Below are 26,509 nucleotides of genomic sequence, written 5' to 3' on the forward strand. Positions count from 1 at the left end.
CACCAAGGGAACATAAAAACCGAGACATGCACAAGGGAAGATCCACATCCACACATCAAAGTTTCAAGCTTTTTAGGAATTAAAGTTAATTAAAAGTGAAATCAAACTCTTTAGGAAGTAACCGAGACATGCAAACAAGGAAATCCATACTCTTTTTGGATAAAACTTAACATGCAAGTTCAGATTTGAAGTTCTTCCAACATGCAGTCCAACACACACTATTTTTTTTTTCAAGGAAAAATGTGTAAAAACAGCCAAGAGATGGACATGCAAACACATCAATTGTGAGAACTCCCCCTTGCCTTGATTGTGACGAAAATTTAGGAGCAAAAGGAGTTGATCTTGGCTGGTTCTTCAAAGGAGAGTTGTTGCACCGAGAGGATGAGTTTCAAACTTCAATCTTTCTCCTCTTGGTTAGGTTGTCTTCCTCGGTTCTTTGAAGAGAAAAAAGGGTAAAAGCTTCAAATGGTTAGGATCAAGTGAAAAAGGAAGCTTTTTAGGAGTTTTTGGTGTTATGCTTCCATGGATCTTCAAATCAAAGAAGGAAAAAGGATGAGAAAGCTTACCTCTTTGAAGGAATGGTCACGGTTTTGAAGAATCAAGCAAGAGAATGCAAAAGTGAAAGCTTGGAGCTCCTTGGCTTGTCTTGGAAGGTTGAGAGGATGAGAATTTGTTGAGAGATTTAGGGAGGGAGGGTCTCGGTTTCTTTGAAGAAATGGAGAGAATAGGAACTTGAAAAGATTTTTGAGAGGAAGGGTGGAGGGCTCACGGTTTTTGAGTGAAAAAAGAGAGAAAATGAGGTGGTTTGGTCTATTTATATGGAGTGTTTAATTTCCCTTTGCCAATTAGAACTTAATGCTCACGGTTTGGGCTTTGTGGGGCAATATTCAAATGCAAAACTGCACCAAATTAATTTGAAGCAATTTGGAAGTGGAATTTGGTGAAAAACTTGAACAATAAGGGTGTCACGATTTTTTGTGCATGAATAGTGAATTCTTTTGCAAACTTGTAAGTTAAGCAATCACATTTTGGCAAGCAAAATGCATGGAGGAGTGTGGAGGCTACATGCACACGGTTTGGAGTAAAACATTCCAAGAATTGCACAAAATTCCAAAGGCTAGATTCTAGGCAGCAATTGCATGCAATGTGATTGGCCGACGAGGAATTTGATGTGATGAGATTGACTTTCGAAGGGACATTTGACATGGTGCAGATTTCAAGAAAAGCATTTAATTGGAGTAATCATGATGCCGGCCTTTTAGAAGGCACGATTAGAAAGTTTCGGAATAATTTTGTCTACTAATCGGGAGGCAAGAATCTTTTGCCTGAATTTCTAGTGGTCGATACTAGATTTGGAAATCTTTACAATAATGATTTCTAGATTTCGTGAGATTCCGTGTAGAATTTTGACGGCTAAGGAGTGATTACAAAATCTTAGCAATGATTACAAAATCTCACATTTTTCAAGGCGAATACCTTTGATTTGACAATTTAAATAAGATAAAATTTTAACTTTCAGGATAAAATTATTAGGGGCAGTGTGGACAGTACAGTTGAACATACTCAAGAAAATCCTTGGACGATATTGAAACTATATGTTTGCATGCAGTTAGTTACCTTAAAATACCGAACTTAGAAATAATTCAATATTCTTATCAAAATAAAATAAAATAATTCAATTTAACCTCCATCTAATTATTCCGATACTAAAGAAGCAGAGTAAGCAAGCAAGTACGATTCAACGGTCGCTAGCTGAATCAGGAGAATCGGGGCGTTACAACGTGCAAAACTCATTTCAGGCCACGGAAACACCCTGGAAGTGACTGCTAGGACTAATAGGAAGATTTCCCTATCTCTCCCTCGCCTCCTAGCGCCTTTGGCCCAAATTCTGATTTCGGTCTCGCCTGGGTCCTCTTTTGCTTAGTCACTAACGAACGCGTGCAAAACTCATCTTGGGCTACTGAAACACCCTGGAAGTGACTGCTAGGACTAATAGGAAGAGTTCCTTCTCTCTCTCTCGCCTCCTGGGGCCTTTGTGCCTAAATTCTAATTTGGGCCTCGCCTGGGTCCTCTTTTGCTTAGTCGCTAAGGAACGCGCGCAAAACTCATCTCGGGCCACTAAAACACCCTGGAAGTGACTGCTAGGACTAATAGGAAGAGTTCCCTGTCTCTCTCTCGCCTTCTGGCGCCTTTAGGCCCAAATTCAAGTTTGGGTCTCGCCTGGGTCCTCTTTTGCTTAGTCGCTAAGGAACGCGTGCAAAACTAATCTCGGGCCACTGAAACACCTTGGAAGGGACTGCGAGGACTAATAAGAAGAGTTCCCTGTCTCTCTCTCGCCTCCTGGCGCCTTTGGCCCAAATTCTGATTTGGGTCTCGCCTAGGTCCTCTTTTGCTTGGTCGCTAACGATTGCGTGCAAAACTCATCTCGGGCCACTAAAACACCCTGGAAGTGACTGCTAGGACCAATAGGAAGATTTTCCTATCTCTCCCTCGCCTCCTAGCGCCTTTGGCCCAAATTCTGATTTCGGTCTCGCCTGGGTCCTCTTTTGCTTAGTCGCTAAGGAACGCGTCCAAAACTAATCTCGGGCTACTTAAAGACCCTGGAAGTGACTGCTAGGACTAATAGGAAGAGTTCCTTGTCTCTCTCTCGCCTCCTGGCGCCTTTGAGCCTAAATTCTAATTTAGGTCTCGCCTGGGTCCTCTTTTGCTTAGTCGCTAAGGAACGCTCGCAAAACTGATCTTGGGCCAGTGAAACACGCTGGAAGTGACTGCTAGGACTAATAGGAAGAGTTCCTTGTCTCTCTCTCGCCTCCTGGCGTTTTTGGCCCAAATTCTGATTTGGGTCTCGCCTGGGTCCTCTTTTGCTTAGTCACTAACGAACGCGTGCAAAACTCATCTCGGGCCACTGAAACACCTTGGAAGTGACTGCTAGGACTAATAGGAAATGTTCCCTGTCTCTCTCTAGCCTCCTGGCGCCTTTGTGTAACGCCCCAATTTTCGTAAATTAGCTAGCAGTTATTACATTTTAATTATTAGCTGGTTCTGGCTTGCTAGCGTCAGAATAATTAGATAAATGCTGAATTTTAATTTTTAGAATATTGATTTATTTCTGAGTTTGGCATTTTAGGGTGACTGCATGCAAAATAGTTGGTTTCAATATCATCTAAGAAATTCCCCGGTAATATTCAGTCGTACTCTCTAAAATAGTCCTGAAAATTTTATTCGAAAAGTTAATTTTTGTTTTATTCAAATAATTGTCAAATCATGGATATTCGTCTTGAAAAACGTGGAATTTTCTAATCATTACAAAGATTTAGTAATGATTTCTGAGCCGTCAAAATTGTTGCACGAAATTTCGCTAGATCTATTAATTATTACCTGGAGATTTCCAAATCTAGTATCGACCACTAGATTTTCATGCAAACAAACCTTGTCCCCTATTTTACAAACATCGTGATTGCCCGAATATTTCAAAATCTAGTATCGGCCACTAGAATTTCATGCACGAGATTTTATCTCCCTATTTGCCGGCAAAGTCAATTCAGAACTTTCTTTTCATGTCTTCCAAATTGCCGACATCATAATTATTCTAACCAATCACATTCTCTTGAATTTAGCACCACATCAAAAGTCTCGTCCAAGTGACAACCTAGTCATGTCGCATTTTCTCGGCCAACCAAATTTCATGCATTGCTGCCCCAAAATCTTAGCTTTGGTATTTTGTGCCGATTTTGGGATTTGTGATATCCAAACCGTGTGCATGCAGCCTAGGGTATTCCATGCATTTTGCTTGCTGAAATTGCACTAGCTTTGCTTGCAAGTTTGCCTAAAAAATTTTACTATTCATGCACAAAAAACTGTGACACTTTTCTTGCACCATTACACCAATTTCACTTCAATTTTGAAACAAAAGCATGTGCAGTTTTTAAATTTTGGAGCCTTGCCAAATAAGCCAACCGTGAGGTACTTAGTACCATTTAATCACTCAAAGCCTAGAACCTTCATACAAATTGCTGAACTTTCCCATTCACTCATTTTACAACTCCAAAAACCGAAAACTCTCTCTTTTCTCTCTATCTTTTCTCACACTTCTCACTCATTTTAAGTCCGATGTGACTTCTATTATATCTGTGCAACAGCCCGAATGGCTGGATGATATGAGTTGAGGAAACAATCACAAGAAAACTAAAAATGATATTCATGCATCATATATAATCTTGTGAAATGACTTGATGGCATTACAGAGGCACAGCTATAGGTATTGGAAGTTCGGTCCAAAGTAGATCTTCTGGGGATGGCCAAAGGGGGAATACCCGACCTAAGTGGCACATGGCAGCTGAGCTCCCTGTAGCCGGGTCGTGACCCGCTTGCAAGACCTTAGCCAAACCTGACGTGAACTCCATAATACTAGGGTCGTAGAGGTCCATTCTTAAACGTGTCGTATGGCCTTTCACATCAATGATGTGCTATTATTATTTTTCTATTTATTATATCTGTGCAGAGTAGGGAATGGAGTCCTCCGATCGCCACACGACTTGAATTTATCTATCTATCTCTATTGTAAATGCTGGGCAAGTCGCCAATCATAGAGAAATGGGATCCCCATGCATCATTTGCATGCTAATAACACATGAGTGATTATATGAGAGAGGTGGAAACTTGCATTTATGCATCATATGCATTATTATTAGGGATGGTTGAATGCTTGTGAAATTGACTATAATTGTGATTACATTTATTTCCCTATTATATGCTTGAACTTTGTATGATGCTGAGTGAGAATGGTTGAATGGATTTGTGACTGATGCCGCCTTCCTTAGGGTTTGGCTATGATTGTTGTTTGTGTTTGGAGAACTCACCCCTGTGTTTGTGTTGTTCGTATCACTTTTCTTTTACTTATATAGATGAACAGGAACAAAGTGAAGGTGTAGATCCTTCCTTCCGAGGATGATACGTGGGTGTTTGACTCTGCGGCCCAGCAAAGCGTTTTTTGCGAATTTGCCTGAGTGATTCATGGAGTCGATAGTGGAGGCTCATGTATTACCCAGTATACTGCCGACACACCTATTGAGATTGTCTTCTCTGTACCTCCTGGTGACACTCAGTTACCTTACCCCGCCTTGTTTGCTTCTCCCACACCCATGTTTGTAGATCCCCGTACACCTACTACCAGATCTACTCCTGCACCTGCACCATTCTCTTTTATGTCCCCCACTTATCCACCTATGCCAATGGAGAGGGGTATCCATATGGTGGAATCCTCTATTAGGTATACCACCATACCCTCTTACATGCATCCCGCACACCCGTCTACTTTGGTCCCACCTGTTGCTACCCGTTCATCCCCACACCCTGTTGGATGGATAGAGGAGAGTAGTGGAGATCATGGCACAGCTGCTGCTTCTAGTTCCACTTTCCCGACATCATCTGAGGAGTCTGACCCTATTGAGGATTATTCGCCTCTTGATTGATGTTGTTCTTAATTATGTTGTAGTGGAACTGCTCTTAGGGAGTTTGGTTTGTTTCTAGTTTATTTATGTTGCATTTGGATTTCCATGACCGTGCTGTTAAACTATGAACCTATCGTTTCCGCAAACTTATATTAACATATTTGAAGTATTTCTGATGATGAGTTGTGATGAGTATATTATTGAAATTGAATTAAGGAGTGATGAGAAGAGAAACATATATGCATGTTAACTCTCACTACTTGAAAGAGAACTACTATTGCAAACTGTATGTGTCTAAAGAAAAAAAAATATTCCAGATTTTGGTGTTTTCTGAATTATCATGTTATAAAGTACTATCAATAAATGTAGTGAATTCGGGTCGCTACACTTTGGGCCCAAATTCCGATTTGGGTCACGCCTGACTCATCTTTTGCTTAGCCGCTAAGGAACGCGTGAAAAACTCATCTCGGGCCACTGAAACACCCTGGAAGTGACTGCTAGGACTAATAGGAAGAGTTCCCTGTCTCTTTCTCGCCACCTGGCGCCTTTGGCCCAAATTCCAATTTGAGCTTCGCCTGGGTCCTCTTTTGCTTAGTCACTAAGGAACGCGTGTAAAACTCATGTCGGGCCACTGAAACACCCTAGAAGTGACTGCTAGGACTCATAGGAAGAGTTCCCTGTCTCTCTCCCGCCTCCTGACGCCTTTGGGCCCAAATTACAAGTTGGGTCTTGCTTGGGTCTTCTTCTGCTTAGTCGCTAAGGAATGCGTGCAAAACACATCTCGGGCCACTGAAATACCCTGGAAGTGACTGCTAGAACTAATAGGAAGAGTTCCCTGTCTCTCTGTCACCTCCTGGCGCCTTTGGGCCCAAATTCCAATTTGGGTCTCGCCTGAGTCCTCTTTTGGTTAGTCGCTAAGGAACTTGTGCAAAACTCATCTTAGGCCACTGAAACACCCTGGAAGTGACTGCTAGGACTAATAGGAAGAGTTCCTTGTCTCTCTCTCGCTTCCTGGCGCCTTTGGGCCCAAATTCCAATTTGGGTCTTGCTTGGGTCCTCTTTTGCTTAGTCGCTAAGGAATGCGTGTAAAACACATCTCGGGCCACTGAAACACCCTGGAAGTGACTGCTAGGACTAATAGGAAGATTTCCCTGTCTCTCTCTCGCCTCTTAGCGCCTTTGGGCTCATATTCCACTTTGGGTCTTGCTTGGGTCCTCTTTTGCTTAGTCGCTAAGAACGCGTGCAAAACTCATCTCAGGCCACTGAAACACCCTGAAAGTGACTGCTATGGCTAATAGGAAGAGTTCAGTATCTCTCTCTCGCCTCCTGGCGCCTTTGGTATAATTACATTAAAATGACAAGTAAAAAACTAATAAAATGTGGACTTATCACATTACCAATCATAACCTTTTCTTTATATGACATAAAAATTAGAGATTTAGAGAAAGAGGACACCTAGTTTGAAATATCCTTATCACAAGTCGTTCCTTGCACAAATAGATCCACCATATCAATGGTGTTTTTTGCATTCATCTTTACTTTTTTTGTGCATCTAACCATCAAATCCATTTTTTCTTTGGATTGCATCTCCTCTTCTGACAAATCCATGATTTCAACCTTCCCTCTATCTTTAGGGATCATCCACAGATGAAGCCTATTCGCAGCCTCTTTGTGACCATTCGATCAGCTTGCCCAAAGCGTGGCGGTACAAGCACTCAGAGAAATAAAACCTAGGGTTGAGAAACCCTAGAAAAAATGAGAAGGTGCCTCTTCTTGATAGCAAGAAATGTTTTCTTAGGGCTATCAATTCATAATAGATCTAATTGTATTTTAAGTTTCAAATACTAAAACTATAAAATAATAAATTTCAGAAAATAAAAAAATTTAAAAATGTCATATCGCGTTGACTAGAAGAATTATTATGTATACATAAATAAATATGATTATCTAAATATGTTTAATAGCAAAATTAACAAACATATATCTTAACACTACGTTTTACTTATACATATTTTGGATAAGTTAGATGAAAAAATGATGAATTTATCATTAATTAAATTTTACTGAACGAATCCATAAACACCGCTAATAATATAAATATTGAATGATTCGACTATAATTTTATATCGGCATAGAATTAATCTCTTTCACAAAACCGTTTTAAAATAGTATCAGAAAAAGAAAAAGCTGTCTCCTTATTGTTTCCGAAATATTGTCTTTTTCTCATTGTCTTCTAATTAAATAAATGAATTGCATACTTGAAGTTGTAAAAGCAGAATGGATACTCACCGTTACTCTTCTGGTCGATGTATTTCTTTGACTAATCACTGCTTTGAAATTCAAAACTGTTGATCCTGTGTTGCATAAATTCTTATCGTATCAATTTCAAGTCTTCCACGTATACCCCAACACTCTTATCTCTTCCTTACTCCTTACATATAAAAGCCAATACTTAAAGTAACGCACGCCTTTATTTTGTTTAAACAGTCCTTGTTTCTTTCTTTAGTTGCACAATCTTGTGAGTCTCTTTTGGTCCCTATTAGAGCTCATAATCAATCAATTCATAGACTCTCATCCAGGCCCTCGACTAACACCTTCTGTTAAACACCAATTTCTCTAGTCTTGCAAATTTTAAAAAATTACGTAGACATGGCCGAAGTCAAAGTTTATGAACGAACGCTTGAGGAAACACCAACCTGGGCTGTTGCAGTTGTGTGTTTTGTGCTGCTTGCTATTTCGATCATCATAGAACATATTATCCACGCTGCTGGAAAGGTAAGCTAGGAAGGGTTCATCCTACCCAGAAGGGACTTAAAGAATTCGCTTATTAGTGGTGGCCGGTAACGATAAGTAGAGTTCTTGTACAAATAACCATCATATAACCGTGTCATATAAAATAATCACCGTATTAAATATTCTATTTTGTGTTTCAGTGTTTCTAATATCCATTATTATATAAATGTTTTGTTGAAACTTGACTCTTGCGGTGTGTAATTTGCTACTACTTATTGCAGTGGTTCAAAAAGAAACACAAAAATGCCCTTTTTGAAGCGTTGGAAAAGGTCAAAGGAGGTATATGTGCTCTGCTTTAATTAATTCATGGTTGATTTCTTCTATTTGTTGGTGCTAAATTTACATGTTTTGTGTTTGGAAGCTAAACAATTCCTTTGACGTTCTGTTCAGAGCTTATGCTGCTAGGATTCATATCCTTGCTCCTAACAGTGTTCCAAGATCCAATTTCTAAGATCTGCATATCAAAAAATGTTGCATCCACATGGCATCCTTGTGCCAATCCAAAGACAAGTACATCTGAGGCTAAATCTGATACTGATTCTGAAACCAATACTAGGAAACTCCTCGAATATTCGGAACCCATGGCACGGCGTGTTCTAGCTACAAAAGGATATGACAAATGCGCTGAAAAGGCAAGTTGTTACTTCCAAGTTGCATTAAACCCTGCGTATAGTTCTTCAAATGTTTGTTATATTTAATGTTGTTGTGCGTTGTTGAGGTAAAATTCTAATTTCAATTATAATATTACACTAAAGATATTTAAAAGAACTACTTTTAATGTTTGTTATCAACAAAAAAAGAAGATTTTCTGTGTCAATATGAATGTATACCACATTTTTGTGAAAATATTGGTAATAAGGAAGCAGAGATGAATGCAAAGGTAGTTGTAAATAATTTTGAAGGGTGATTTTGCATATGCAGGGAAAATTTGCTTTTGTTTCCGCGTACGGGATTCACCAGCTTCATATATTCATCTTTGTGCTAGCTGTTTTTCATGTACTACAATGCATCATTACATTAGCTATGGGAAGAACTAAGGTACTCGCCTCCTTTATCTTCTCAAATATGGTCCCAAGTCTTTATTCTCGGAACTTACGTAAGGGACTATATTATGTTAGTCTCTGTCTAAATCCGGTGTTTGCTTTAATGGACTCAGATGAGGCTTTGGAAGACTTGGGAAGATGAAACAAAGACCATTGAATATCAATTCTATAATGGTAATAAGACCTCAATTTTTTGTCGACAATAGTTATTAAACGATTTTCTATTGTGCACTCTGAGTTTACTGAACTAGACAAAATTTTATTCGTAATTTTGGTTTAACGGTATCAAAATGGGAAGATAGAAAAATATTTAAAATATAATTAATTTTTTATTTTGTTTATTTTTCTTTAATTAAATAAAATATTACGTTATTATCCATATTTTTTACTTTTTATATTCAATTTTGTTTTCTCTCATCCAACGTGTCACAAAATAAAATATTAAAAATTGGGTTGACAGCGTAGTGACTGACTTTAGTATACGTTCAATAATAAGACTTCTAACAAATTGATAACGACATTCTTATCTTTTATTGCAAACTATTATAACTTATGCTGATCAACTTATAATTGCGTGCAGATAGAATTTTTGAAATGTATCAATATTTAAAACAAGGATTAAAAGTTTAACAGAATATAGTTCCATAAGATAAATGTAACTCGGTATCTATGGAAAAGTGTAACGTATAAAATCGTATCATTTTTTCATGGTTCCATATATGCTTCAGGGTATATTATATGCACCGTGTTTTTTAATTTTTTGCCCATTTACATGTGCCATGCATTTCTCTTACAGTGCCTTTTGTAAACACATGTTGCAGATCCCGAGAGGTTCAGGTTTGCAAGAGACACCACATTTGGACGAAGGCACATGTACACTTGGTGGAGTCGGTCATCAATTTCCTTATGGATAGTAAGAACGAGAACACATTTATTAAACAAGAACAAGAAAGATATGATAAATATATATCTTAAAATGGCCATTAGCTAAATTTTGGATTTTAAAGTTATAATTTTATTTTTTAACTCTAAAAAATTTTGATTTTTTTTTTGTTTTTTAATTTTCTTAAATGAGTCTTTCATTATAATCTTATTTTTTGTTCCTATAAACATTATGATTTATTTAATTTCTTGTAATATTTAAAAAAATTGAATGAAAATATTATAATATTTAAAGAGATTAAATAAAAACAAAAATTTTAAGACGGTTATTTGATAAAAAGAAAAAGATAAAGAAGAATGTTAGAAATGAGAACTACAAAAAATCATGTGAATTTTACTGTTTCTCATTATTAATTTATATTTTCTCTCATATTAATATAGTTTTCAGTTAATTTACCTAATAGTTAAAATTATGTTAGAAGGTGTATTATTAGTATTTTTAAACAATATATTATAGAAATTGTTTTTGAAAAACATGCACTTAAAAATAAGTAAGTAAAGAAACCTTGAAGTTTAAAGGAGGAAAATCTTAATTAATCTATTTTTTGCAATGATTATTTGATTGTTAGAGAGACGTAAATTTGTTTATAAGTTTCTAATTCCATTGTTTTGTACTATATATGCTCCAATCAGGTTAGTTTCTTCAGACAATTCTTTGGATCTGCCAATAAAGTTGACTATTTGACATTGAGGCACGGATTCATTACGGTGAGACGTATTTTCCTTCTTTGATAGTCTTGACACTATTTTGCTAAAAGGGCATCCCCAAACGTAGAACTAAGATATGTGATTTCAGGCGCATCTGGCACCGGGAAGTGGCGCCAGATTTGATTTTCAGAAGTATATTGAAAGATCACTTGAGGAAGATTTTAAAGTTGTGGTGGGAATCAGGTATGATTTTCATCTATTGCTTTCTTTTCACTGTGTTACGTACGCGTCATTTTACGTTCAACCGGTTTTTAACATGCAGTCCAATCATATGGTTCTTTGCGGTGCTATTCCTGCTGACTAATACTCACGGTAAGCCACATTCAACTCTTTTCAAACTAATTTCAGTAGAATAAAATTTTAGTTAATTCAGTCTACGAAATTGACAATATCAATTTATTTGGTCCCTTATATTATATTATAAAGAGGGGAAATTTAATCATTAACTTTGACAACCGTTATATAATTTATTCCCTTAAATTGATGACACCAGTTAATCTGATCCGCAACATTACAAAAAACAACAATTTGGTCTTGAGTATATCAACCAATAGTTAATTTGATCCTTCATAAATCAGTGAATTGGTTGATGCAGACTAACAATATTAAGGACCACGATGACCAATAATTCCAAAGTTAGGGACTATTGCAAAAGTAAAACAGAAAGTTTGATCATGAGTTATGCCTTTAATGCATATTTTAGTGTCATCAAAGAATTTTGTGTGTAATCTAAGACAATTTTATATACAGTATGTTGTTTTACATAAGTTAAACATACGTTGTCCTACTTCCTATCTTGCTCTTGTTTTACTTCACAATCAATATTGTGCATCTAATTAGGCTAAAAAGGATAACTTCTTAAGCTCCTTTCAGTACCACCAACTCTTAATGATTTTGGTCTATCCGGACAGGGTGGCATTCTTATTATTGGCTTCCATTCATCCCATTAATTGTAAGCACAGACTACTCATTCTGTTTATGTTGCCTGTCTATATTTCCTTTCTTGTTGTAAAGGTTTAACTTAACTGTAAGATTTAATGTAAATTTTACAGATAATCTTATTAGTGGGTGCTAAACTACAAATGATAATAACAAAGATGGGACTGAGGATTCAAGACAGAGGGGAAGTGGTAAAGGGTACACCTGTAGTTGAGCCAAGAGATGAACTGTTTTGGTTCAACCGCCCAGGTCTCCTCCTCTTTCTGATTCATCTTGTTCTGTTCCAGGTAATTTGACTATTTCTTTTCCTTAAATTATGTCATCTAAGTAATTCAAGTTTTCTGAAAATAATTATGTTTGCTTCAATATGTTACAGAATGCTTTCCAACTGGCATTCTTTTCTTGGAGTACAGTAAGTTTATCCAATATTTTTTATCTTCCATATACAATCATTCTGTAGTGTTTAACGAAATAATGCAAAGCTGCAATATTTTTTTTTTAATATCTCATAATTAATGTTTCAGTATGAATTCTCCATAAACTCTTGCTTCCACAAAAGGACTGTAGATACTGTCATAAGACTTGTAATGGGGTAAGTTATGAATCCTTATTTTGGAGTTTAGAAACTACATATGTAACCAATATGAATTGGAAATTTTAATTTTCAGGGTTGTCATACAAGTTCTATGCAGCTATGTGACTTTGCCTCTTTATGCTCTAGTTACACAGGTCACATGCTGGAAAATCCAAGCATTTTGGTTTTGGTTTTGCTATACTATATAATCACCCACTTACTTCAATATGTTTTGGCCGACATTACAGATGGGTTCAACCATGAAACCAACCATTTTCAATCAAAGAGTAGCAACAGCACTGAAGAACTGGCACCACACTGCCAAGAAGCATGTCAAAGATAGTAAGCATACCACACCATTCTCAAGCAGAACATCAACCCCAACATACGGCATGTCTCCAATTCACCTGCTACACAAACACTCTGCTGGCAGAAATGATAGTGCACACACTTCTCCAAGGACATCCAACTACGAATATGAGCAATTGGATGTTGAAGGCTCGCCTTCGCCAAGCAACCATGCAGTAGCAGATGAAACCCAAATGCAAGTTCCTGAACCAGGCTTAGCAACAGAATTACCCATTAGCTCTCAACTTGAAATCTGCATTAGTTCATCAGAATTCTCGTTTGAGAAGAGACAAACTAGCAGAGATTAGATTTGTGGATAATGTTTTTAGCTGAATATCAAATAAGAATTGTAAAGAAATGAAAACAGAATTAAATTCAAGGAACATAGTAGAGTAACCTAAAACACTTGAAATAACAATGAAAGATTGGTTAGGGTTCAGAATTTAGTAAGAGTCCCACTCATGTATAAAAATGAGTTTCTAATTCAAGTTTAAAATAATATTGCATGAAGAATAAGAATTACAATAATCTTTTACTCATCTCTCACCAATCTCTACGTCTAGTTAATTAATTAAGAGAAGTCAATGCAATTTACTTAAGATTTGAGTGCTCTAATCAACATGTCCATAGTGAAAAAAACACTCTAAGATCATATAGTTAAATGGCCAATGAAATTGAAGCATAAAGTGTTGAAGGATAACTATTCAATTTATCAAGAATCACATGAATTATATTGAGAAATTCATATTATATTAATTTTAAATCCTACGTATATTGTACCCTAAATTTAGAAATTTAGAAACACGTTTACAAATATTTTAATAAAAATGAAAAAATAAACATAGTAGAATTTCGTCTTTCAAAGATCTAAGATCATAACTAAATTTGAGAATAAAAAACAAAAAAAAAATCTTAAGTCAAAATTTATAAATTTAAAAAAAATAAAAAGTATATCGAAAATGAGTCCTATGACATTTATTTATAGCATGTGTTTGACAATTTCACTAAATAGATGTTCTTTCACTCGGATTCACGTGGAAGAACAAGCTTTTGAGGGACATCATCGTGGAAAGAGAGAGAGGAGATGAAAAGAAAATAAAAAGAAGGTTGAGTCTACATTTTTTCATCTACTCCACAAATAGACTTTACCATCACAATATCACAAATATAAAAAAACAACTCAAAAATTCAAACTCACATTGCACATTTAATGCAACGAATGAATTCACTTGCAGTTTTTCTTCATTAAATTAAGTCTTATGCCATGCATGTGAGCCCAAATATGTGAATACCTCATGTATTGTGTCACCGTCATTCGTTCAAAGCAATCAAAAGACTCCATTCTCCCTTGGTATAAGAAGATAGTCAAATCATCATGATTGATGCCACACTCAGTCAAATAAAAAGTAATTTAAATCCAGTAAACTAAGAAACAAATCTAGGTCATTTTCTTGAGGACCTCAGTTACAAATGCTAAAAACGATACGCAAAACAAATTTGGTTTTGAAATCAATCTCAACCATGGGATGCTCTTAATTAAGTAACTATTTCCCCTTATTTTTATAAATAAATTTCAATAAAATTATGTTGAAATAAGTAAAGACTATAAATAAATTAGCAAAAATTTATAATTACATAAATCTTAAAATGATAGAAATTAACAAAATTTTAAAACTTCATATATAAGTTTCATCTATCACACAATTGCAAGAAAAATCACATTGATTTCATTCATAATTGAGATGAAAATTTATCTTTTTAATTTAAATTTCAAATTAAAGTAAAAACTAAAATTAAAGTTAAACAATCATCTTACTTAATGTTATATATATACTACTTAAAAATATAAACAAAATTGCTTTCTAGCAAATTAAATTTCCAACTAAAGTCAAATTTAGATTTACAGGTAGAATAATTAACCTACTAATCATTAACCACCTACAAATACATCTTGATTCATTATTTATAATAAAATTTATTAGCAATTTATAAATTCTAAAGTTGACATTAAAATATTTACATATCAATATTAATTTTAATTAGAACTCAACAAAAATTATTACAACCTCAGCATAATTTAAGTCCTAACAGAGCAAATCCTTCCTTACAATACAACTGAAGATATGGTTCTAGAACGAATCAATGTTCATTGAATACACTAATCTCATTTACTTCCTCTGTTTCTTCATTTTCATTTCGTGAAAATAATTGTAAGAGTGAGCATTCTCTACTCCACTAATAACAATTACTGAGTCATTATTATTTATGGACAAGTGTACCTGTCGAAAAGTAATAGAGTTCTAAAAATAAGTTTCTGAATTATCGTCCCACTAAAATTGTTTACAATTACTAAAAATTTATTAATTTAATTTTTTAACTTAAAGGATATAAAATTAAATAAAACAAGAATTCAAATATGAAAGTGATTAAAATAAAACTAAAAATAGTGCAACCTCTAACAATAAACTAATCAAGAAGAACTAGGGCGTATGGTTTCATCCTTACAATTCTTTATGTTCTCTTTTAGATTAATTCTAATTTTAGTTTTCCTATGATTGTCAATCACTCATACTAAAACTATTAACACCCAATAGTCATGCAATATTAATAATCTTTTCCCAAAACTATTACTCCTAATGGTCATGTAAGGTAAATGGAAGAGAAAGCATAAAGAGCCCATGAGCTGTTAATTTAATAACAATTGAAAGAGAAAGATTAGTTTGGTCTACCTAATCATTTATCTTATTTTACCCAATAGATCCATTAACTATACGTGGTATGGTTGCCCACAAAATAATTAATTATGATTTTTTAAGAGTTATCAATTTCAAACATACAAATATAACGCAATAGGATAAATGCCAATCAAGAAAGGAAACGTGAAATTTTTATTAACCAAAAATATCCCAAGAGTTATATAAAGAATTTACCATATCTCTAGCTATAGATTTAGCCAGACATAATATAAAAAAAATAAAAATCAAAACACTATATTGGGCTTGTTATACATAAATGCTTTAATTTCATATTTTTGGCTATTTTGACCTGTCATACGGGGTTTTTATAATTCTTTTCTATATAGTAGTTGTGAGTTTAATTTCTTATGTGCGTGGAAATTTATTTGACATGTATTTTCTATAGGACTACATATTAGAATATGTGCAATAAAACGAGTATGAGAAGTAACATATTTTGATGCTTGAATTGTGTAATTGTTGCATAAAAAGTTAGTGCGTTAATTATACTAATTATTCAATTTAACTGAAATAATTAATACCATAGGTGTATAATTAATTATTACACATGAGTGTAACAAGATGAGAATAATATTCTAGCCATTTACTGTCAAAGAAACTAAATTAATAGTGAAGAAAATTCATATTTTATAGCTAAAATGGCATTTTGTAAATAAGGATGTAATCAGAGGGTAAGCTAGTCCTGTTAGCATTTAGTTGAGGGGCATTTTTGTCCATAATTAATTAGTTGTCCTATCTTATTTCAGCCAAGCTTTCTTCTTCTCATTAGAAACAAAATTTACTTAAAAGAGGGGGAGGAAAAGCCATTTTAGCACAAAAATTTCTAGTAGCCGTCCAGTGTAGTTTTTCTTCTTATTTTTAACTCCAAAACCTTGTTTTTCCTTCCCTAATCCAGCCACCTAAACAGCCACCTTCTTCCTCGATGGCTAGACCTTAAAAAAAAAAATTTGCCTTAAGTTCACTGAAATCCAGTTTGCTTCTCCTGTACGTGTGACAAAAAATTGTTGGGCAAGAATTCAAACTTCTCAAAGCCTTAAAGAAGGCTTCTTTTGTGGAGGTAAAACCCTAATTTTTTTAGCCCTAAAATTTAAGTTTTCTTGCAAGTTTGGCTGCTATATATGACTCTAGGTGCTAGAATTTTTATGTTAATTCTTTTTGTTAAATTTTCAGCTAAAAACTTTAAATTAAGTGGATAATTTGTGGGTAGTGAGGGCTGGAAGTTTGAGCTTAATTTATGTCTTGTATGAGTTAGAATTTGGTAGATTTTAGGAAGTGGTGGCTATCCAAGAATTTTGAAATTTATTGAAATTAGAGTGTAGTTGCCGTCTCCAGCTTTGGCCCTCAAATTTGTGCAAATGCGTGGTGATTTAGACCTTTTAAACGATCGATTTAGCTTTCTGTATCTTATGAAAGTTGTAGCTTTTGATGTTAGTTTCCTAATGGCTTTTGAACCACCTAAAAAGGAGTTATCAATTATGAGATATGTCTGTTTTAGTGAACAAAGGTCAAGTGTTAGGACTAGGAAAATATGTTGCGGTTTTTGACATTTTAAGCTAGAAAAAAGGTCCTTTTAGAATTTGTCTTCATAAGAATTGTAGTTCATTGTCTCAGCTTTCATATGACATAAAATGGGAATTGAAAGGATTAGTATGGCTCTTTAATAGTTATCGCGGGAAAATACTTATTTTGTATGGTTCTTAAAGTGTTAAAATTCAAAACATGTTTTATTTTCTTCCGTTTACTAGAAAATATTTCCTATGCTATTGAAAAGGAATTTTAGGGATAACTAAGGTTTACAATTTTAATGTTATAATTGTATGTTTAGGTGACATAGGAGTAGAAAAGAGTTTACAGGAATAATTTTGGACAACTGTAACTTTTTGGTGACTTTAATCCCATTGGAGTAATAAGGTAAGGGGAGCTTATATAAATTTCAATTTTGTTTCATATGTAAATGATTTACTTATATGGATATTATGTAATGAAAATATTGAGATTATCTAATATGTGAATAAATTCTGTGATATAATTCAAAGATATGTTATAAGTAGAATTCTCTCTTTTATGATTGATATTATAGCTGTTATAAAATTATATGTGCTGTGTGAGCTGAGAAAATGATAAATGTTGTGTACTCATCAATTGATTGTGAAATATAATTACTATACTGTCTACATTTATGAATATGGTTGTGCAATGTTGAAATATTAAATTGAAATATCATATAACTAAACCATAATTTTAGGTGATTAGGTGTGTGATGGTAGAAATCATTCTGTGTTGAGCTATATCTAGATCCAAGTACCGGGGTCAGTTCGCGCCCAAACCGAACACTATTTGTAAGTCCTTTTTGGTTGAACTGCTGGAACCAATTGGAACTGAGATGCTGAAATTAGATAGGCTGTTTAGGTTATATATATATATATATATATATATATATATATATAACCTAAACCCTAAACCCTAATATATATATATAGTATTTTAGATTGACTGAGATTGAGTAGAATTATTTGCTGCATTGTAGTTTGAACTATGCCTTATTATATTAATCATTAGGTGGTATTATTTACATAAGCTCACCCTTGCATTGTTGTCTATGTGATGTGGGTGTGCACTATGATGATTGTACGGGATACATGAGTAGATTTAACAGGTAATACGGACGCTTCTTAGTTCGTAGGTCCAACTATGCTTGAAGAAATGAAGTCATTATTTTAGAAAAATTGTAACTTTAATATTTTGTAGTCTGGTTTTGGTTTAACCTTGACTATTTAGCTACAAATTCAGTCTAGTTGTAAAGTATTTTGTTTTGTAATCTATTTTTGAGCACCTTCTTTCTATTAACCATACATTCCATATATCGAGCATAATAATTTACAAATTATTTATAAAATAATAATTACATCACCAAAATATTTACATTCCATACACAAATATAAGTTCCAAAGCAGTCTTTCCCAAAACCAACTACTGAAGACAGGTCCTATTCATCTCCAGCGTCCCAACTCTCTATCTCAGCTGAGTCTTCCAAATCCAGATCCTCATTTGATCTCAGGTAGTGATCGCCTGAATCAGCTCTCACCTCTGTGCCAGTAAGGTGGTCAGAGGTCCATCGAGATGGTCTTCCAAGAGAGTCATGGTCGTGGTAGGTAAATAGATACTTGAGAGTTGTCGGGGTTCTAATGGTACCTCTGTACATATATTCACAAAAAGTCTGGTGTATTCTACTCCTAGGAAAGTCAAAAGGGATACTATAAAAGAAATTCATTTCTATCATAACAAAAACTCTAGGTTCATCTTCTACAAGTACAACAAATTTAAAATAATTTACTCTGTGATACTCATTAAATACATAATTTAACCTAAAATGTACAAAACTATCTATTAATCTAATCCTTCCTTGAGGCTCCGTCATCTTGATTCCCTGAAATTATTAGTAAGGATGAGTGTCTATTCTATCTTTTTGCAAACATTATATCACAAAATCATAATTTATAGTACAATTGCAACATTTCCATATTTAGACTAATTTCACATAACAAACATTAAACACACATCATTCACAATTTATTTTCTATTATTTAATCTCTCATTCCAATAGGCACTCCCAATGCACTGTGATCACAAATATGGACGCCTTCAACATTTCTTGAGGTCTTACTCAACTAGGTAAATAGTCATCGGTTAGCCAATGCACATGGATACAACATGTACAATAATCAGGCCCCCTAGCAAAGGCATAGTCAAGAGTCTAGTCAAGAAACGAGTGTGAGGCCATGTGACGCATTCGCTCTCAAAATGAGTATATACACATATGCGAATGTCACTCACTACCCTATGTTTCCCCCTAGATTTTCATCGTCTCTGGACTCTATGCCTCCAGTGTATCTCTGTAACTATTCAAACTACAATCTATATACATCCAACTCTTAGGTCATTCTCAGAATTATTCTCTTTCTCATTCATAAGATCGTGCTTAGTAAAGCACTTCTAGACTAATTTCATTCCACTCATATCCTCGTGAATATAGATACCATTTCAAACTTAATCATTTCATTTCATTCATATAATCACATGATAATCATTCAGCAAATTCAATCATCGTCCATATTAAGTACTCATCATATAATACATATACACATTTCAACCACTTAATCCAAAAAAGCAAATAATCCAAACAATCAAACAAGCATCTTTTCACCCATTATTCATACAAAAGATATCTCAACAACATATTCTCATAAAATATTCATGTAACTGTGCTCGATAAGCACAAAATAAATATTGTACTATAATGATAAAATAAAGCTCTCCTTACCTCGAAGATGAGCCCACAGAGAGATATTAAAAAGGATTGAAGATCAACTATGAAAGTTCTCCTGAATACCAAGAGATATCCAGAAGAAACAAAAACAGGAAAACAATTGAAGAAACTCAAGTTTAATCTGAAGAAACTTACTTAGAGTTCGATTAGCTTCAATGTCCAAATTTGACTTTGAAGAGAAGCAAAGTTTCTGAGGCTTTTATCTAAGTAAAAAGAAGAGAGAGTTTAGCGAAAGCTTGAGAGAAGGACGTGAGTTTAAAATAGAATGAATTTCTGATGCGAAAATTTTCTTAAATACTCCTCATCCTCGTACGCTCTTGCTTGAGCGAGGAACAACTCGCTTGAGCGACGGCCTGTCGTCTGAGTGAGATATGCAGACAGTGGTCTCACACCTTCTTTCTGATAGGCTTGCTTGGGCGAGCTTGATAGCATGCTTTTTTTTTGTGGGTCCTCGCTTGAACAACCCATCTCGCCTGAGTGATATCACTCTCGTTTGGGCAAGGTGATAGTTGGGCAACATTTATCTTATATCGCTTGAGCGAGAATCATCTCGCTTGAACGAGAAGGCCCTGCAACAAAGTATTCTTGCATGTCAATCTCGCCTGAGCGAGATCTATTGCACTAAAATCATCTATACTTCCTTCTCAATGCACTCTAATGCCACTTAACATTAATCAAAATATAATTTACCAAAAAGTGAAAAGAGGATGTTACACTACTCTTAACCTTTTAGGAATTTCGCCCCTGAAATTCACTGATTTAAGAAAATATGAGGATATGCCTCCTTCATTTTGTCCTCAAACTCCCAAGTAGCATCTCCTTCATCATTCGCATTCCAGATTACTTTTACCAATGAGATATCGTTAGCCCTTAGCTACTTGACTCGATGATCAGTAATCTTCACAGGGATAACCTCATGACAAATTCTCTTGAACTTGGACAGGATCAGGTTCAATCACATAAGAAGGATCAGGAATGTATTTCCTTAATAAAGATACATGGAATACATGATGTAAATTGGACAGATTTGGGGGTAAGGAAATATGATAAGCCACAGGACCAACTCTACTCAGAACTTCGAATGGTACGATGAATTTAGGAAACAATTTTCGGGATTTCAGTGCCCTATCAACTTCAGTAATAGGTGAGACTCTAAAAAACACATGATCACCAACTTGAAATTCTAATGGCTTGCTTCGCTGATCATGATAATTCTTCTGTCTATCTTGAGCAACCTTTATCTTTTTTCTAATCATCTTCACTTGATCGTTCTATCTCTATACCACATCAGGCGCATACATAATTGTTTCTCCAGCTTCGCACTAGCATAAAGGAGTTTGACACCTCCTTCCATTAATGCTTCGTAGGGTGCCATTCCGATGCTTGCATGATAACTATTATTATACGTGAATTCTACCAAAGGTAGACTCTTATCCCACGATCCTTGTTGCTCCATCACGCAAGCTCGTAATAAATCTTTTAAGGTTTGAATAGTGAGCTCCGTCTGCCCATCAGTTTGAGGATGATATGATGAGCTAAGCTTCAATTTAGTCCCAAAGCTTCTTGGCAGATTTTCCCAGAATTTTGATGTAAACCTTGGGTCTCGATCTGATATGATGCTCAAGGATACTCCATGCAATTTGACTATCTCAGTAATGTATAGCTCCGCCAACTTCTCCAATTTATACTTCATATTGATTGGAATGAAATGTGTAGTCTTGGTTAGACGGTCTATAATCACCTATATAGCATTGTGATTCCTTTTTGTTTTTAGCAATCCAGACACGAAGTCCATAGAGATACTATCCCATTTCCATTCTGGAATCTCCAATGGTTGTAATTTTCCTGGTACCGTCTGATGTTCTGCCTTTAATTTCTGGCATGTTAAACACTTTGCAACATACTCAATAATCTCTTTCTTTATGCCATACCCCACCAGAAATTCCTTCACAAGTCATGATACATTTTTATTGCTCCAGGACAGAAACTCAGTTTATTCTTATGCGCCTCTTTCAATATCAATTGCTTCAATTCTTCATTTTGAGGAACGCACACTCTACCCTTAAATCTAATAAGTCCATTTAAGTCGCGATGAAACTCTGAGCCTTTAGTCTCATCATTTGACTGTACTCTATCTTGCAGATATTGATCTTCTAACTGAGCATTTTGGATTTGCATAAGGAAATCGTTATTGATCTTCAAAGTACCCAAGTATAAGCTTTTGGGTCGCACTTCTACCATCAAATTCAAATCTCTAAATTCTTCAATCAAATTCCACTCCTCTATCATCATGGCAGAAATGTGTAGGGATTTCCTGCTCAGTGCGTCTGCTACAATATTCACCTTCTCGAATGGTAAGATAAGGTGAAGTCATAATCCTTGAGAAACTCCATCCATCATCTCTGCCTCATGTTCAGCTCTTTCTGGTCTAATAGATATTTCAGACTTTTGTGATCGCTAAATACTTCGAATCTCGATCCGAATAGATAATGCCTCCAGATTCTTAATGCAAATACCACTGTCGCTAACTCTAGATCATGTGTGGGGTAATTAACTTTATGAGGTTGGAGTTGTCTTGAAGCATATGCAACTAATCTTCCGAATTGCATTAACACACACAAGTCCTTGTCCCAAAGCATCACAATACACTTTGAACTTTTGCTCCGGGTATGGCAAAATCAACACTGGAGCTGAGGTTAGCTTTTTCTTCAAGTTTTGGAAACTAACTTCATATTCCACTTTCCACTCAAAGTTTTTTCCTTTTTTCGTCAATTTCATTAAGGGCAATGCTATTTTAGAAAATCCCTCAATAAATTTTCTATAATAACCAGCCAATCCAAGGAAACTTTTAATCTCAATTAGAGTTGTAAGTCTTGACTATTGAGCTACTGCTTCTACTTTTGCTGGGTCGACCGTAATTCCTTCCTTTGAGACAACATGTCCCAAAAACTGGATTTGTGGAAGCCAGAATTCACACTTTGACAACTTTGCATAAAGCTTTTCGCTTAATATTTGTAAAACAATTCTTAAGTATTCAGCGTGCTCCTCATGATTCTTGGAATAGATCAAAATATTGTCAATAAACACTACCACAAATTGATCCAAGAATTCATGAAAAATGCTATTCATGTAGTCCATGAACACTACTGGGACATTTGTCACACTAAATGGCATCACCAAATATTTGTAATGACCATAACGGGTCCTAAAGGCTGTCTTGGGGATATCTTCCTTCTTCACTCGGATCTGATGATAGCCTGATCGCAAATCAAACTTTGAGAACACTGAATCTCCTCGTAGTTGATCCATCAGATCATCAATCTGAGGAATAGAGTACTTATTCTTAATTGTGACCTTATTCAACTAGCGATAATCAACTCACATTCTCATGCTCCCATCCTTCTTTTTCACCAAAAGTATCGGAGCTCCCCATGGCGACACACTCAGCCTAACAAATTGCCTTTGCAACAAATCTTGCACTTGCTTTTTCACCTCCGCTAATTCCACTAGGACATCCAATATGGTGCGATAGATACTGGGCTTGCTCCGGAAATCAAATCAATAGAGAATTCAATTTCTCTTTTCAATGACAATTCGGTTATATCTTCCGGAAAAACTTCCAGAAAACCTTGTATAATTGGAATATGATCGACTTTCACTGCCTTATCAATCTCAGCAGAAAACAACACCATAAAAGCCTTAGCTTCACCCATATTTAAGAGTCAAGGATTTCCCAGTGAATCATCACAGAACAGCCTAACCACATAGAAGAAGTTACAACAGGCTTAGCTAAAGGAGTAGACACAAGAACATCACATGGTAGAGAACATATTGGCAGTCTAACACAATTTACACAATCCAGAGAAATAAAGGAATGTGTGGCACCAGAATCAAACAAGACATCATAGAGTCTATCATTGATGATACATTTACATCTAATTACTTCATCTGACTTGGATGCCTCAAACCCACTCATGGCAAAAACTTTGCCCTGTAAACTTGGCTTCGTTGAGGAATTGACCAACAACTATTAGCAGAATGCTCTGTCTTCCCACAAATACTGCAAGCCGATGGTGGTTGTGAGCAATTCCTCACCAGATGAGGTCCCCCACATCTAAAGCATCTTAGTGGTCCTCTTGAGAAATTGGAACTACTACTACCTCCACCTCAGAATTGAGACTGACTGTTGTTACAGTTCTAAACACTAGCAAGTGCATTAGGAATTGCAGCAAGTAATGAGTAATTTTAAGATCAGAGTATCGTCTCCACAGGAAATTAGGAATTCAATTACCACTTCACAAAGCAAGAACTATTTGAGTCATACAAATTTGGAAGAGTAGTAACATGTAAAAGAAATAACCAAAACAATACAGAGTATTAAACTTGCAGTAAAATAGAGAATGAAAGTTGTGTTGAGATGAGATATGAATGAAAGATAGTTAGGAATTTATTTCACAATATCAATATTAATTCAATTAAACCCTTTGAACATTCAAGCAATTGGTTAATTGACAATTAGTTTCACATATAACTAGTCAAAGGTTAATCCCTTAACTCATTGACCCTAACGATCAACCAAACCCCCCTAATCCCTTAGGTGAGATTCAATTTCAAGTTGCATTAAGAATTAGAACCATAAGATTGCAGAATTAAGTTCCCTTATCCCTAAAAAATCCCGAACACCAGTTGCTAATTCAGATCAGAGAAACAGATCCAATTCCCATTGGTAAAGGTTCCTCTTTGGTTAATCAAGTGAATTCCCATTCAAAGATTACGTGAACAGCAGAATTAACAACTCAATTAATCTAAGAACTCAAAGTTCAGAAGAAAAAGTCGAATCAATACATCAATTCAAGATCCATAAACTGCTAACTACGAAGAATTAAGCAAACATTGCAACTGATGAATCCATATTTTTACTGATATTTTAGCATAATTCTAGCTCATTTAATAAGAAAAATATATGAAGAAAGTAGAAAAACTCAGAAAAAGAGAATGATTGAAAGTTTTATTTCAATTTGTAGTTATTTTCGCATTTGTAGAATTTATGCTTAGTTCTTAAGGAATTTATCTTGTTTTTGAAGGAATAATCTGAGCAAAAGTCATGGAAATGGATTATCAATGGAAAGGAAGAGGAAGAATGGCAATGTTGGACTCCAAAATACAAGAATTATGGGATGCAGGCTGGGCGTGATCACTATTGTTAGTGAAAGTGATCATTCCAGAGCCTAAATGAGAAGAGGAGCCTGTGCGTAATCACTTTTATTTACAAGAGTGAGCGTTGCCAGTGTGCGTTATCACTTTCGCCAACGAAAGTGAACGTTCCAGAGAGACTTCATTCCTGATGAGCTGCGTGTTGTCACTTTCACCAACGAAAGTGAGCGTTCCAGAGGCACTTGTATCAGGACAGCTTGCGCGTGGTTACTATTACTCACGAAAGTGATCACGCGCAGCCCTCGACCTCCTGCGTTGCCACTCTTATGAATTAAAGTGAATGTTCCAGAGAAGCCTTCAACTCTGCAAGTTGCGCGTGGTTACTCTTGCTCTTGAAAGTGAACACGCGCACTACATAAAGCTTCTGCGTGGTTACTCTTGTGAAAAAAAGTGACAACGCGCAGAACTGGGGTTTCTATAAATACATGATTGAAGCGCGAAACTATGGGTCTTTTGCTCATTTTCTGTTTTGTTAGTTAGATTCTCGTTGAGAGAGAGTGGAGAGAAGATTGGGGTCGAAGCTTGAAGCTCCAAGAAGAGGGATCGGATTGGAGCTCGTGGCCATGGCTGCTCTGCATTCTTCTTCATCTTCTTCTTCTTCTTTCTCTGTTTTTGTTGCAATGTGTGCTTAATTTCCCATAGTTAGGGGTTTATGGAACTCGAATTGATGTATTGATTCGACTTTATCTTCTGAACTTTAAGTTCTTGGATTAATTGAGTTGTTAATTCTGCTTTTCATGCAATCTTTGAATGGAAATTCATTTGATTAATCAAGAGGAATCTTTACCAATGGGAATTGGATTGTTTGCTCCGATCTGAATTGGCAACCAGAGTTTAGGGATTTCTTAGGGATAAGGAGACCTAATTCTGCAATCTTATAGTTCTAATTCTTAATGCAACCTGAAATTGAATCTCATCTAAGGGATTAGGGAGGTTTAGTGGATTGTTAGGGTCAATGAGTTAAGGAATTAACCTATGGCTAGGTATATGTGAAACTGATTGTCAATTATTCAATTGCTTGAATGTTCAGAGGATTTAATTGGATTGATATTGATATTCTTGTGAAGTAAATTCCTAACTATCCTTCATTGCTATTTCATTTCATCACAAATCTTATACTCTGTTTTTCTGCAAGTTCTTTACTTTTGATTGCTCTGATTATTGCTTTTATATGATACAACTCTCTTCCCAAATTCGTATGGCTCAAATGGTTATTTTTCTGTGAAGTGATAATTGAGTTCCTAATTCCCTGTGGAGACGATACTCGAATCTTAAATTTACTCATTACTTGCTGCAATCCTAGTGCACTTGCTAGTGTTTAGATTGCAAACAACAGATCCAATTCCCATTGGTAAAGGTTCCTCTTTGGTTAATCAAGTGAATTCCTATTCAAAGATTACGTGAACAGCAGAATT

General features: G+C 35.4%; 3 protein-coding genes across 3 annotated transcripts; 1 reads left to right on the forward strand and 2 right to left on the reverse strand.

The window, feature by feature from the left end:
* Window positions 1-8,099: 8,099 nt before the first annotated feature.
* LOC113867633 (MLO-like protein 12) lies at window positions 8,100-12,471 on the forward strand. The gene is made up of 13 exons (XM_027503038.1): window positions 8,100-8,225; window positions 8,465-8,522; window positions 8,634-8,875; window positions 9,165-9,281; window positions 9,400-9,460; window positions 10,108-10,199; window positions 10,862-10,936; window positions 11,025-11,119; window positions 11,199-11,248; window positions 11,848-11,888; window positions 11,989-12,162; window positions 12,252-12,287; window positions 12,400-12,471. The coding sequence occupies exons 1-13, from the start codon at window positions 8,100-8,102 to the stop codon at window positions 12,469-12,471; spliced, it is 1,239 nt and encodes a 412-aa protein (XP_027358839.1).
* Window positions 12,472-20,794: 8,323 nt separating this feature from the next.
* LOC113866890 lies at window positions 20,795-21,136 on the reverse strand. Its single transcript, XM_027501688.1, has one exon. It carries the CDS (start codon window positions 21,134-21,136, stop codon window positions 20,795-20,797), a length of 342 nt encoding a protein of 113 aa, XP_027357489.1.
* A 2-nt stretch (window positions 21,137-21,138) lies between these two features.
* Window positions 21,139-22,172, reverse strand: LOC113866891. Its single transcript, XM_027501689.1, has 3 exons — window positions 21,936-22,172; window positions 21,733-21,825; window positions 21,139-21,621 (listed from the first exon to the last, which is right to left on the reverse strand). The coding sequence occupies exons 1-3, from the start codon at window positions 22,170-22,172 to the stop codon at window positions 21,139-21,141; spliced, it is 813 nt and encodes a 270-aa protein (XP_027357490.1).
* Window positions 22,173-26,509: the final 4,337 nt, after the last annotated feature.

The sequence above is a fragment of the Abrus precatorius genome, unplaced genomic scaffold (assembly GCF_003935025.1).
Source record: "Abrus precatorius isolate BTA unplaced genomic scaffold, Abrus_2018 Scaffold5, whole genome shotgun sequence".
NCBI classification, from domain to species: Eukaryota; Viridiplantae; Streptophyta; class Magnoliopsida; order Fabales; family Fabaceae; genus Abrus; species Abrus precatorius.